Source organism: Pseudophryne corroboree, chromosome 1, assembly GCF_028390025.1.
Source record: "Pseudophryne corroboree isolate aPseCor3 chromosome 1, aPseCor3.hap2, whole genome shotgun sequence".
NCBI classification, from domain to species: Eukaryota; Metazoa; Chordata; class Amphibia; order Anura; family Myobatrachidae; genus Pseudophryne; species Pseudophryne corroboree.
In genome coordinates this window covers 578,502,647-578,518,342 of record NC_086444.1, presented here as the reverse complement: position 1 = coordinate 578,518,342, position 15,696 = coordinate 578,502,647, and the positions used below count along the sequence as shown (strand labels likewise).

At 42.2% G+C, this 15,696-nt stretch overlaps 1 protein-coding gene across 1 annotated transcript in view; it reads left to right on the top strand.

The window, feature by feature from the left end:
- The window catches only part of MUSK (muscle associated receptor tyrosine kinase), a 408,957-nt gene that overhangs the window by 218,625 nt on the left and 174,636 nt on the right, over positions 1 to 15,696 (top strand). Inside the window, exon 6 of the mRNA XM_063914218.1 lies at positions 11,206 to 11,330. Within this exon, the coding sequence (XP_063770288.1) occupies positions 11,206 to 11,330 (125 nt within the window). The remainder of the gene's footprint in view (positions 1 to 11,205; positions 11,331 to 15,696) is intronic.

The following is a 15,696-nucleotide window of genomic DNA, read 5'->3' as shown; positions in this document are numbered from 1 at the left end:
CAAGCAGGTAGATGAGTTTTATGAGAGGAGGTGTGCAGTGAAAAATAGCCCTCCCCACACCCCCTGCCCCCACCACCACCACCACCACTACCAGAAGAAATCCCACCAGCGCATGTGCTGAAACGCTGGCCCTGTGCCAGAGTCTGCTTCACATGCGCAATACCGCTGGAAACGTGGCGCCATGCAATTTTTCCTGTGATTTCTTCAGAAATATGGTGTCAGTAGCATATTTCTGAAAAAAGCAGCAAAAAAATTACATGGGAAGGTAAGTAAATTTAATGGGTACAGTGAACAGATACAGTGCATCCGAAAAGTATTCATAGCGCTTCGTTTTTCCACATTTTGTTATGTTACAGCCTTATTCCAAAATGGAATAAATTCATTTTTTTCATCAAAATTCTACACACAATGGGGGTAATTCCAAGTTGATCACAGCAGGAAATTTTTTAGCAGTTGGGCAAAACCATGTGCACTGCAGGGGGGGCAGATATAACATGTGCAGAGAGAGTTAGATTTGGGTATGGTGAGTTCAATCTGCAATCTAAATTGCAGTGTAAAAATAAAGCAGCCAGTATTTACCCTGCACAGATACAAAATAATCTACCCAAATCTAACTCTCTCCGCAAATGTTATATCTGCCCCCCCTGCAGTGCACATGGTTTTGCCCAACTGCTAAAAAATTTCCTGCTGCGATCAACTTGGAATTACCCCCAATACCCCATTATGACAACGTGAAAAAAGTTGTTTTGAGATTTTTACTAAATTTATTAAAAACAAAAAACAAAGAAATCACAGCTGTTCTGGCTGCGGCACTGAACAGTGCTGTCACATTGTGCCGTTTGCATGCTCTTTTAGATTAAAGAGCATATTCTTTAAGAAACTGGCTAGGTGACATCGAACCCAAGCTTTGACAGCGGTTCGCAATATTATGATCCGCAAAGCACACACGTGCAGCACATATAACCTATCTGGACTTTAACACACCCCTTTTCCCCTTAAAAAGGGAACTCACCTGGCAGTAAGTGCTTGGTGATCAAGTTCTGCTCTGGTCCTAGCTCCTACATGATCGATTGATTACCTGTGTTCTATCCCGGATTACATCTTGATACTGAGAGGACTAATTACCTGTATTTGTGTTCCATTATCAGATCAATTATCAGATCAGTCGATCTGCAGATACATCGTTCAGGTGTGTACTCAGGGGGTGATTCAGACCTGATCGCTGGACTGCTAACTTTGTTGTCCTGTGTTCAGATAGGTGCCACCCAAGGGGGAGTGTAACTTTGACGTGCAAGTGTGCGATCGCATGAGTACTCCGGGGTGCAAAAATTCAGTGTGTGCAGTCTGTGCACAGCCCAGGACTTACTCCTACAGTGCGATCAGAACAGGCAGATCGGGGCTGGAGCTGATGTCACACACCTTCCCTGAAATGCTTGGGCATGGCTGCGTTTTTTCCGGACACTCCCAGTAAACTGTCAGTTACCACCCACAAACAGCCTCTTCCTGTCAATCACCTTGCGAACGCCGGTATTATAGGACTTTTGCACCATCCTGTCGCTGTATACACATGAGCAGTCTATTGCTGAACGCCCGCTGTGCGAAAACTCACAGCAGCAATCCGGTCTGAATCACCCACTCAGCCTGAGCTCAGTCTAAAACTGTTCTTTGCCTTCCATTTCAGCCACTGGTCTGTGATTCTGACTCCATACTACTGCAGGGCAGTTTCCGTCAATCATCCATAAGGAATCTTCCTCCCCATACGTGCGCTTTCTGTTATGCTGCCTGTAGTGGTAGTTCAAACTAAACAAATATGGGGCAACAACAATGTAAAGTAAAGGCCTTATTCAGTATGGATCGCATCAGCCATGCACTCGCCTACTGACGATTTACGCAGGAGCCATACTGCGCATGTGCATGCAGTGAGATGTGACCGCCTCTGCCTGATTGACATACAAAGGCATTCGCGGGGCGGTCCGGGGCGTTGATGTGGTGTTGCGGAGGTATGGCGTAGGAAATTGGGGCGGGCTCGTGGGTGGCCGCTGCAAACAGGAATATGGTGGTGGCCTGACTGCCTTCACAGCCAGGCTGAGGAGGCGGGAGGGCTTCCCTTATTTAGCGATGCTATCACAATTTAATTGCAATCGCATTGCTGGTGGGCATTTGCTCGCTGGGTGGCCTGGCCCTGTGCTGGGCGGCCTCCAGCATGCGATAACAAGCATTTTTACTAATTTAACAAAACTACAACTGATGCTGAATAATGTCCTAAGTACAGTGATCAAATGGATCGGTATCAAACCAGTGGTATCTTCCTTGTTTCTGACATACTTGGGACAGTACGGATGGTGTAATGGTTAACATTATTATATACATATTCTCCCCGTACTTGCATGGGTTTCCTCCCACAATCCAAAAATATACTGGTAGGTTAATTGGCTCCTGACAAAAATTTACCCTAGCGTGAATATGTGCGTGTGCATGTGGTAGGGAATATAGGGGGTAATTCAGATCTGATCGCAGCAGCAAGTTTGTTAGCAGTTGGGCAAAACCATGTGCACTGCAGCTGGGGGCAGATATAACATGTGCAGAGAGAGTTAGATTTGGGTGGGGTTTTTTACACTGCAATTTTGATATCAGATTGAACACACCCCACCCAAATCTAACTCTCTGCACATGTTATACCTTCACCCCCCTTCCCCATGCAGTGCACATGGTTTTGCCCAACTGCTAACAAATTTGCTGCTGCGATCAGATCTGAATTAGGCCCATAGCTTGTAAGCTCCACTGGTGCAGGGACTGATGTGAATGGCCACATATTCTCTGTAAAATGCTGCGGAATATGTGTGTGCTTTATAAATAACTGGTAATAAATAAATACATACTTGTGTCCTGTGGTGACAATTAGTGAAGCAGTGATGTGTGTAGTGCAGAAATAGTGTCAGTGTACTTGATGGAAATAGTGTTCTGCTGCTGATTGATGAATGTGGGAGATGATGATGGGTAGTGCACATCAATGAAGTTGGAGGGATGACTGTGGTATTTAGTGACATATGAAAGAATATGCAAAAATAAAAGTGAAATTGTTAAGCAAACGCCACAAAGGGATGTATTTTGATGAACAGGGAATGTGATCATATCATATCTATGGAAATTAGTATTTTATTGAGAGGTACACATTCTGTGGCTAAGTCAGAGGTGATGCCACTTAAACTGTATTAACTACCTTATGCACAAAAGAGATTCCATATAGTCAATCACCAATACCAATGGGAAGTGTTGACACCTGCACCAGCACTGTGGGGCAGATTGATTAAGCCTGTTGAAGTGATAAAGTGGAAGGTGATAACGCACCAGCCAGTCAGCTCCTAACTGGCATTTTTCAAACCCAGCCTGTAACATGGCAGTTAGAAGCTGATTGGCTGGTCCTTTATCACCTTCCACTTTATCACTTCACCAGGCTTAATAAATCTGTAAACAGTAATTGAAAGCGCTGTTCAATATTGAAGAGTATTTTATTTTAAAACATTAAAATCATCAGAATCACATACAATTCACATTTAGGGCGGGATTCAATTATTTTCACCCCTTTACACACCCATTCTGTTTCTGCCTTCAGGGACGTTGTATCATTATTTCAGCTTGCTACCCCCGGAGTAGCGAAGCACCCACCCCTTTACACGGCTAAACCTGATTACTTTGGGCGCAATATGCACGATAACGGAGATCATTTTAGAAAGGAAATTGGGCGTGATATATCATTTGAATCTCACCCTTAATATCAATTCCTATAAATCTCTAAATTTCAGTGAACATCATAGTATTTCCAAAACTAAAATCTGTTCTGGTGATACCTAGTTGTAACACAGCTGTGCACAGTGGATACAATTCAGTAAAATAGACACATCTTGTTGCAAAAGCAGCAAGTGAATCAATGGTGATAAAATATGTATATTCTTCCACAATAAGCATTACAGGTTGAGTATCCCTTATCCAAAATGCTTGGGACCAGAGGTATTTTGGATATCGGATTTTTCCGTATTTTGGAATAATTGCATACCATGGACCTAAATCTAAGCACAGAATGCATTTTTGTTACATATACACCTTATACACAAAGCCGGAAGTTAATTTTAGCCAATATTTTTTGTAACTTTGTGCACTGAACAAAGTGTGTGTACATTCACACAATTAATTTATGTTTCATATACACCTTATACACACAGCCTGAAGGTCATTTAATACAATAGTTTTAATAACTTTGTGTATTAAACAAAGTTTGTGTACATTGAGCAATCAGAAAACAAAGGTTTCACTATCTCACTCTCACTCAAAAAAGTCCGTATTTCGGAATATTCCGTATTTCGGAATATTTGGATATGGGATACTCAACCTGTAATAGGGCAATGAACAGACCCTCACTTTTTGCTTTCAGCCTCCTAAAATGAAATATACACTTATAATTTCACAGTCCCAGGAGGAAGTAGGATCACCACATATTTTCTTAGTTATCCAGAAATTGCTTGAATCCTCCCGCTAGGACAGTAAAATCACTGTAATCAAAATGTTTAATCAAAAAGTGAGGGGCTGTTCAGTGCCCTATTAATGCTTATTGTGGAAAAATATACATATTTTATCACCATTGATACATTTGCTGCTTTTGCAACAAGGTGTGTCTATTTTACTGAATTGTATCCACTTTGCACAGCTGTGTTACAACTAGGTATCACCAGAACAGATTTTAGTTTTGGAAATACTATGAAGTTCACTGAAATTTAGAGATCTAGAGGAATTGATATTAAATGTGAATTTTATGTGATTCTGATGATTTTAATGTTTTAAAATAAAATACTCTTCAATATTGGACAGCGCTTTCAATTATTGTTTATTGTTTTACTAATTTTATTGGGATTCAACACCCCAATTATTTGAAGGCAGCAGTCCATATTTATGAAGAGGTGAATTATTGGTAAAGGTCTTTGGGAGTTAAATAACTGACACACATATTTCAGCATAGTGCTTTCTTATATTGAAGTTAATAAATCTGGCCCTGTATTAGGTGCAGGAGTACTGTTTGAAACAGTCTTCAATTCTCTGTGCGCACAAATTCAAATAGCAAGGACCTCTAACACTATTCGTCCATGCACAGAGATTCGTCCTGGTTAGAGGCAGCCCCAGTGGGAGGATTGTGAGTACAGGGGTTGTAGTGCTGTAGGACATAGTCCTGGTGTGGGGGTCTTTGAGGTAAGGAATGATCCTTGTGTGAATATAAGTACAAAATCCAGTGTATATTTCCAAATACCTAATGAAGAAAAAATGGTGTAGCCAGCATAAGTACGGCACAGTGTATTTACAATGTATTTAGTGTCTCGTATTCTGTATGTTCAGTGGGGCTGAAACCCCAGACTAAGCAAAATCTCATATAAATTAGTATGGGGTTATTTGAATCAGTGCTGCGGTATGTGTGTGATCGTACTGATACAATATATGGATGGAGTACCAGTTGCATACCTCCCAACATGACCCGTTTGTCCCTCCTGGAGAGGGTCATATTGGGAGGTATGTAACAGAGATGCTACGGTGAGTGGTGTGAGCAGGGGCTGAACTACAGATGGGTCCTCCGTTATCTTGGCTGACATTGGTGTTCGTTTATGCCGTTAGGGGACTTGGACGCTCATTTAGTGCACTGTACATACTGTAAAGTCAATGAGCTACATCAGTCCTTTCACACATTAGTTGCGTCTGCATACACAAGTATTCACACATTAGTTGCGTCTGCATAAACAAGTGTTTTAACACATTCGTTTGCGTCTGAATAAACTTTTTTTTTTTTTTTTTACTCTGTCCGTCTGACCATCGGTCACCATCTGTGTGTACACTATTCAGTACAGGACTGTATATTAATATTACAGTTATCACTGACCATTTGCCAGAGCTTGTACTGTAGCTCAATCCACTGCTATTCAAACTAAAGTACTGGATTAGTGGAACATTAGCCACCCAGTGGTGGAGATGTGTATTGCATGCTGAGTATCTAGTTGCGCCTCAACGCGCCTGTCCATGATTAAACTCAGCAGCCTAAGCTATCGCCTAGGTGTGACTAAACCTCCGTCTAGGCGCAGAAACAGTCAAGATAACGGAGGACCCATCTGTAGGTTTTCTTTCACCAGGGCAAATACTTCCCCCTAAACATTCTGCAAGTGTAAAGAGTTGCTTGCACAACTGATATAAAACAACAATGAAATATATATTGGTCGAAGCAGGAATTGCTGGTAAGGAAACTATAGGAGAAAGGTTTGGACCATGGGGGTCCCAGGAAAATGTAGGGATTTTGATAATGCTAAATTAATTTCAGATACTTTAGCACTATATTGTATAATACAAATGTACACAGATGTGCAACGAGGGTGATACTGTGCTCCATATGTAGACAGGTGTGCAACGAGGGTGATACCATGCCCCATGTATGTAAACAGATGTAATTAGGGTGAAGGGGATGTAAGAAGTAGACTCAGTGGATCTCATAAGAAGAGAAAGTGTGTTTCAGGAGATATGACCATGAAGGTACCATGAGGAGGAGCCTGACTCTGCCACCATGATGGCTGTTTGGTATGTACGTGCAGGAGCAGGATGAAAAACAGCAGGTCAGTGAGAGAAAGATAAGAGGATGGTGGAGGGGTATGAGTGAGGAAAACAGAGAGGAATATGAAGCAAAACAGGCCACTCACAGTTAAAGCAACAAACACATGGAGGAAATCCACCCCAGTGGCAGGAAGAGGATAAAGAGGCAATGATCACAACCTCAGGGTTGAGTTACTGGGGGTAGCAGTTCAGGTTATACCAGGGCTACCGCAAGGAGCTGCTGCAGGAACTAGGCTGGTGGAGACTCCACAGGTGGTGGCCATCACCAGATGAGTATAACAGTCTGAAGGTAACAGTACTGAGGGGGTCATTCTGAGTTGATTGCTAGCTGCTGTTGTTTGCTGCATAGCGATCATTTTAAAAAATGGCAAAACTGCGCATGCGTATGCAGTTACAAAGAGCATTGTTGCAGTGCAATTGTTCTAGCAAAGAATTTATTCGCACAGCTGAACGCAAGGAGATTGACAGAAAGAGAGCGTTTATGGGTGTCAACTGACCGTTTTCTGGGAGCGTTTGGAAAAATGCAGGCGTGTCCAGGCATTTGCAGGGCGGGTGTCTGACGTCAATTCCGGGACCTTCATCGCTGGATTCATCGCACAGGATAAGTAACTGCAGGGCTAGTCTTGTTTTCCACAAAACGTTCTTTGCAAAGCAGGGATGCACAAGCGATCACAGCCTTGCAAAGCGAAAAAACACTCCCCCGTGGTCGGCGACTATGCGTTTGCATGGCTGCTAAAAGTAGCTAGCGAGCGATCAACTCGGAATGAGGGTCCGAGTACACACTACACAGTTGGGTGTCCATGGCTGTAGCATCTCCCTACCCAACTTCAAGCTGAGCAGACCAGCGGCTGCATAATCTATATACGGCATAATGGGTAGCTGGGGGCCTGCGGATGCAGTATCTCTTAACCTACCTTCCATCTGGGCAGACCCAGCAGAAGAGCAGTGGATGTGTTTTGTGTGACCGGCGGTCAGGAGACTGCCGATCAGCATACCGATGCCGGCAGGGGGGGGGGGGCGCGAGCGCAACAAGCCCCTTGTGGGCTCGCTGCGCTCACCATGCTGCGGTTTCGGTGGTGACCTGTCGTTGCCACGGGTTCTATTCCCACTCTCAGGGTGTCGTGGGAGTAGTCTCTGTTGGTTGGGATTGTGGGTGTGCGGGATGTATGGGGAGGTAATGTGATCATATAATCCCGTTTAATATATATAACAGATAGCCGGGCAGACCAGACAGGGTGAAAGGGGAGAGTGAAGACAACTGTGGGCAGACGCTACCTGTGTATATTCCTGTCAGGTGCAAAAAGTCTGGGATGGTAATGCAAGTTTGCTAGGATGTGGAGAGGCTAGTAATCCTTAAGACACTTACGAAAAGCTGCCTCTGCTACTGGTAGCTATCACCATCATATAGGGGGAGTTGGATCACATTTTCTAAAGAAAACAAGTGGAGGTGCTGCCTGAATGCTTTTGATATTTGATCGCTACAATCTGATTGGTTGCTATGGGCAACAAACACTTCTTTTTGTCCTCTGTACAAGGTCTGACATATCTCCCCCAAAGTATTGGTGCATAAACTTCCACAAGACATACTGGTCCTAAAATGCATATCTGCAGGTATGTTCTTGTCTTACTGTGTGAACACGCCTTTTCTGTGCGCAGGCTATGCATAGCTGCCACTCTAGCTGTAAGGAGACACAAATCAACTAAACACAAAAATGCATACAGATGCTGTAGGTGTATGCAAAAACATTTTTGTTGAACATACTTAGGGCTAGATGCATCTCAACTTGGAAGGTGATAAAATGGAGAGTGAAAAAGTGCCAGCCAATCAGCTCCTAACTACCATGTCACAGACTGTGTTTGAAAAATGTCAGTTAGGAACTGATTGGCTGGTACTTTTTCACTCTACAATGTATCACTTTCCAAGCAATTATGCATCTAGCCCATAGTACGGTAATACAGGAAAAGATGACATGACCAAATCTAAGTGAGCCCTGATATGTCTCCTGCCACATAATAAAGGTGGCAGTATTTACACATACTGTAGAGCAGAACATACTTACAGTATTTTGCATGATCCTAGAACAATGTTTAAAAATTAGACAGTTCACTTTAATAAATTCACCATTACTGTTATCTTACTTACAGTATCATGCCACATTTCGCAGCTTTTGTTACTGAAAGGTTACGAGAAAGCATATTTATCACTAGTGAAGGGGTGGTGTTGAATTACAGATTGCTCAAATGTCTGACTCTAATTATGACAGCACACCAGATGTTTTATTTATTTATCTGCCAGGAAATGATTCTGGACAGCTACATAGAACCAAGTGACCTCATACAGCAATTAGCGCGGACTTGGCACATATTTACTGTGAAGTTGTACTAGCAAATTAATGAGCTTGTTCCCTTCTATTGTAGCTCTTAAATCAGTGTCATTAGTTTCAAAAGCACAAGTCAATTACTTGCTGATAAACAAAGTTTTTTTTGCCATTAGAGTGGTTTATATTAGTGCTCTTGCAAATGTGGTTTCTTATTTTAATGCAATATTCCTTTTCTACAATATGTATAAAGTTTCATTTTTTTAAACTTTTTTTTACTCTTCCCCAATATACATACATGTCAGCGGGATGTGGTCAATTTACCTACAATCAAAATCCCGACAGTGAAAATACCGACAACCATTGACCATCGGTCAAAAGCCAGACAAAGTCAAAATACCTACATTTAAAATACCGACAAGGTCAATATACCGACATTTAACAAATGTCGACAGGTCAAAAAGTCGACATGAGTTTTTCATGATTTATTCATTGAAACTGACTTGTTCATACTTTACCATCCCAGTGGACCTGGAGAGGGATATATTAGTGTGTCGAGCAGAGCGAGGCACCGGGCCTGATGCATGGCGAGCACAGCGTTGCACTTATATGGTATCCATGTTGACCTGTGTCGACATACACACAAAAAACAATGAAAAACTTTTTAAACTCTTGACAATTTAAATGTTGGGATTTTGACCTTGTCGGGATTTTGATTGTAGGTATTTCATACTAAACCCAATTCAGCAATGACAGCAAAAGTCATAGAAAAAATATCAACCAGTATCTTAAGTATTCAAACTCTTCCTGATTTTTACCTCTAATGTTTTCATTACATGATTTGCTGTTGCATGTGTGTCAATTAAAATAGCATACAGTATTTGGAAACCAATTATTCAGTCTTTAGTAAAGTAATGTATGTTGTTATTATTATTATTATTATTATTATTAGGTATATATATATAATCAGTTTTGTCCATTATCAAAATTCACTAATTGTGCAAGAATGTTGTACAGCCAGACAAAGGAATAAATACCGTATATACTCGAGTATAAGTCGACCCGAATATAAACCGAGGCACCTAATTCTACCACAAAAACCTGGGAAAACTTATTGACTCGAGTATAAGCCTAGGGTGGGAAATGCAGCTCTAGCCGTACACAGCCCTCAGTGCCAGATATGCCCTCATACTGCCAGATATGCCCCACAGTGCCTGATGTGCCAGATATGCCCTCATGCTGCCAAATATGCCCCACAGTGCCAGATGTGCCAGATATGCCCTCATGCTGCCAGATATGCCTCTCATGCTGCCATATATGCCCCACAGTGCCAGATGTGCCAGATATGTCCTCATGCTGCCAGATATGCCCTCATGCTGCCAGATATGCCCTTCATGCTGCCACATATGCCCCACAGTGCCAGATGTGCCAGATATGCCCTCATGCTGCCAAATATGCCCCACAGTGCCAGATGTGCCAGATATACCCTCATGCTGCCAAATATGCCCCACAGTGTCAGATGTGCCAGATATGCCCTCATGATGCCAGATATGCCCCTCATGCTGCCACATATGCCCCACAGTGCCATATGTGCCAGATATGCCCTCATGCTGCCAGATATGCCCCTCATGCTGCCAGATATGCCCCACAGTGCCAGATATGCCCTCATGCTGCCAGATATGCCCCTCATGCTGCCAGATATGCCCCTCATGCTGCCACATATGCCCCTCATGCTGCCACATATGCCCCCTCCCCCAGTGCCTGTTACTTACCCCTCCATCGATCCCGCGCTGTCTTCTGAAGGAGGGACACGGAGCGCACAGCACGCGCCTCTCCTGTGTCCCTCCTGCATCTCCGGCGGCCGCGGCGGGTCTATTAAAGGAAGTGCCGGTTCGTGATTAGAGGTCACGAACGGGTACTTCCTTTAATAGACCCGCCGCTGCCGCCGGAGATGCAGGAGGGACACAGGAGAGGCGCGCGCTGTGCTCTCCGTGTCCCTCCTTCACACTGCTCTGCCTGTCACACTGCACTGCCACTGACTCGAGTATAAGCCGAGGTGGCTTTTTCAGCACAAAAAAAGTGCTGAAAAAGTCGGCTTATACTCGAGTATATACGGTAGTTCCTAGCTATAAGAAGCACACTTTTCCCCTCAATAATAAAATAGTGGAGGCCAGGAAATGAACGTGTAAACATATTTAAGAAGAGCAGTGCATATTATTTGTGACCTTGTCAAACAATCTTAAATCTGCAGTGCTTGCCAGAATCATAAAGGCGCCTGAATCACAGAATGTTACATTTGGATCAAAAGTGTCTCTGAGATGTACAGCAGCCGGCATTCCAGTTCCATCCATCAGGTGGTTTGAAAATGGAAAAGCTGTGAGTATTTTCATTGTTCATATACTAATGTTTTGTTTTTTTCTTCATACTACTAGCCTAATATGGATAATTAGTAAAATAAATGTATTCACATAGTAATGATCACACCAATAATGTAAGTTTCTTGAGATAACGTGGTTTCAAGCAAATCACTTTTTAAGGAGTTTATATACAGTATGTCTTAAGTGTATGCTTCAGAGTTCTGGTTTATGTCAATTGACTTTGATTGTTTATTCAGAGTTGTCTGTTGTTAGGGATGGGGAGTCAACAATTTTGTTTATTGCCTAGTCTACAGATCCTAAATGAGAAATAGATACAAAGCAACATGCTTTGGATCACTCCAAATATACTCCTTAGTGCAGTGGTTCCCAAACTTTTTAAACTCATGGCGCCCTAGAGTATCAGAATTTTTTCTTGGCACCCCTAGGCCAAAAGTTTCCTATTAAGAATTTTAGAAAACAATAAGTAAATTATGTTTATGTGTCATCCTTAGTTTCTTTAGTGTGGTGCGGAACAATATTTGCGTCTGTTTGGCCTTATATTTTATAATTGGCAGCCACCAGCACTGGTTTTGTCTATTACTTTGACCAAAAATAGTTTGAATTGGTCCTGGACCACCAATCCAAGGCACCCAACCTAGTGTCCTGAGGCACCCCAGGGTGCCTAGGCACACGGTTTGGGAACCACTGCCTTAGTGTATAAGTCTACCAATGCACTATTTTCTGTATACGATGTTTAAGAATACCTTTGCATAAATTTATAGCCAACAGAACTAGTCAGACAAAATATGTCAGAGGCATAGTGTAATCTCCACAAGAAATCCATATAAAACGATCATGTTTTATATGCATATGTGCAGAACTATAATACCACGTTCAGTGGAATTAATGTTCATTCCTTCTATGTTCCAGAAGAGAGTTATAATTGTAAAAAAAAAATTCCAAGACTGTTCTTGGAAAAAGGACAAGCAATGGCTGTAAAACAGACTAGTGTACCAGCCTGTGCCATGTCATGTGTTTGGACAAGAAAGAACAAACTTTAGAATTGATCAAATTATTTTGGAGATTATCAGTACTCTGTTGATGAATTAGTCATACCTTCTACCCTTCCCCAGGCACTAGAGTACTACTTTGATAGGCATATGAATATTCTTACAAAGAACTAAGGATCAAATACTGTAGGGTTGAGGTTACCAGAAGATTAAAAAGGGTCAAGTGGTTCTTATCTGCCGTCAAAATCTATGTTTCTATGTTACTGTTTTATTTTGAAAATTAAATTTATATCTGAATTTGGCAAGTCCTACTGATATCTAAATCTCTCTGGAGATTTTACATCTGCTCCACCTGCAGTACAACATGGTGTTACCAAAGTGCAAAGTTAATTGCTCCTTTTTGCTTTGTTCCCAACTCATATTCATTTCCTGCGACCACGCCAGGCAAAGGTCTAAGGGTCTCATCGGCTGGGAAGTAAAAATGCCTATTGTGAGTAGAGATGAGCGGGTTCGGTTTTACTCGGATTTACTCGGTTCTCAAAATGGCATCTTATTGGCTCACGGACGTCACGTGTTTTGGATAGCCAATAAGAAAAATCCGGATAAAACCGAACTGGCGTTAATTCTGGCGTTACATCCGAACCCGCTCATCTCTAATTGTGAGGTGGAGCTGTGACCAGTGCTGTGTGGGTGTCGCCAGTGTCATATGGACATACACAACCTACACTGTCAGCCCCAAAGTCTCCCTAAATATGTAAAAGTAGAAAGATTGCATCATGTTGTAAGGTAGTTAGAAATATAATTTGAATACTTATGATTTATTGCTGACCTTGTGGCCCGCTGGTCAGCTGGTTATCATAATGATGTCATGATGATAGCCTGTTTTTATATGGAGGCCTGTAGTCCCATCCTCCACATTGTTAAGCAGGTTTTGAGTACATGCTTCATTTTCATCAACAATAGTAGTTTAGACCTTAAAAAATTCATGTAGCATTAGAACTCTAGGGGTGATTCAGACATGGATGCAGTGCAGTAGCTACTGGGAAATTATGCAAATGCAGCAGGAGGCATCTTATGTTTATAGACGCATCCTTCATGTTTCTTTGATCCACTTCTGCATCTGAGGACATAGCATCAGATAGATCGCTTGCATGACCATTGCCAAATGAGTAACCTTCAGTCTGGCCTTGGTACACCTACAAAACAAGCCAACACTCCCCCACCCCCAGCCCGTCAATCAGGATGCAGCTTGGGCACCGTGTGCAAAGACCCAGGACCGTTTCTGCACATACATCATCGAAGATGTACATACTGTAAACCATTGGTTAAACAAACATCCCTGAATCAGGGATTCTATGCTTGCTTAGTTACTGTTCTGTATATTGATCCTTTAATTGCATTAAACTTGTTAAATGTATGCAGCCTCCATGTATTAAAAGCATCCAAAAAGCAAATACTGCTGAGGTTGTGTACTGTTACTTGTGGTTTGTACAATTAGGCACATATAGAAAAATATATTACACTAATGCATATTTTGTATTTCATAATTGACCTTTGCAGGCTTAGTTTAGATAAACAAGGTGTGTACTGGGTTTCATGATTGGTTCTAATAAGTGGGCACTCCCTTGATCTTCTTTACTTTAACCTATCCTTTACCCCTACTGTCACCACTGTAACCTATTTCCTTTTTCTTGCTGCTTGACTACCTTTTCTCACCACATTGTCACCCCTTCCTGCTTTGACCAAGCCATTTACCAGCTGCCACTACTCACCTTCATACTGTAGGTCTATACCATAGCCCAAGTATTCTGAATGAACCTGATATTTGCAAATGTGTTCTTGAACCACCAAGCAATACTGGAGCAAGTCACACTCTCCTGTGGAATTCCTATATTTAAAAATGTTGCTCTCCTCCCAAAGTGCTGTCCTTTCTTTTGCCAATCTTCTTTCTAAAGCCATATGTCTTCTCAGCCCTCCAACCCCTGTTCCCTTCTTGCTATCATCAACTCCCCCCTCTGCCCCCCTTTTTCACCTCGCAGCCTCACTCTCCGTCCATGTTTTTGCATCCAAAATTGAACATCTATCAAGAAGACATCACCTCCAACTAGGACCTCCTCGCCCCACTCTTTCCATTGCCATTTTACCTCCTACCCTTCAACCTCTCCCCAACTTCTCCCTCCATCCAGCCTCTCCTCAGTTTATCAAGATGAAGTCATGGCTCTAATCCAAATCTACTCCCATCAATCTTCCCCCTTGATTATATCCTCTCCCACCTACTCTGCCCCTTCTCTCTCACAGCCTATTCCCAACTTGCCCATCTCTTCAACCTTTCTCTCTCATCAGACACCATCCACCTTGCACTTAAGCTTGACCTTGTCTCTCACATTCTGAAAAAAAACTTACTTTTGATCCCAACACTCTCTGCTAGATCCACTATAGTTTGGCTATTCACACTACAGATACTACCCACACTAGTCAGTATTATCCTACAGTACTTACAGCAAAATCCAAGGGTCATTAAGCCCTGCTCATTCCCCTTGATCTCACTACCAATTTTGACACTGTGAACAACATTCTTATCTTGCAAGTCTTTGGCTATCTTGGTCAAAGTGACACTTCCCTCACCTTTCTTTCCTCCTACCTCTCTGGCCACTCTTTCTGTCTCTTCTCTTAACTGCACTTCTCACGCTTTTCCACCACAGCTGGTTACCACCAAGGTCTGTTCTTGATCTCCTACTATTATCCACTTATATATAATTCCAATCTAGTTAAATTAATCAGCTCTTTTGGCCTCCAATATTATCTCTATGCTGGTGACACTCAGATTTACCTCTTCTCCCTTGCCTTTCCCCCTTCTTTCTGCAATTGTGACTCCAGCTGTCTACCTCTCTGCTATACTCTGCTATTTCCTCATGGATGTCCCAGTGCTCTATTAAACTTAAAATGTCTAAAACCAAGATGATTAGCTTACTACCCTCATGAGTTCCTTGACCTCCCTCTACTTTGCTGTCCAATGATAGCCCCACCGTTTCCTATATCTTGCAAGTCCTCCATATTGAAATTGGAGGACACCAATAATTATGTTTTTCTGGCGAGCTGTGATGACCCAAACTAGATGAAAAACATACCCAAAGAACTATGTAAATGCATTCTAAAAACGAACAGAATTCCTTGAAAGAAATATGTGGAGAGGTTACTCTTCATAAACTTTTCATTAAACGCACTGATGAATATGAAGCAATTTACTTGGCACACAGAAAGGAAACAAAACATCAACTAACAACATTCTTCCATTCTCATTACTCAATATAGCTATCAAGCTCCTGAAGTGAAAAGAATGATTTAAAAATATTGGTGCATTTTACTTCAAGTACC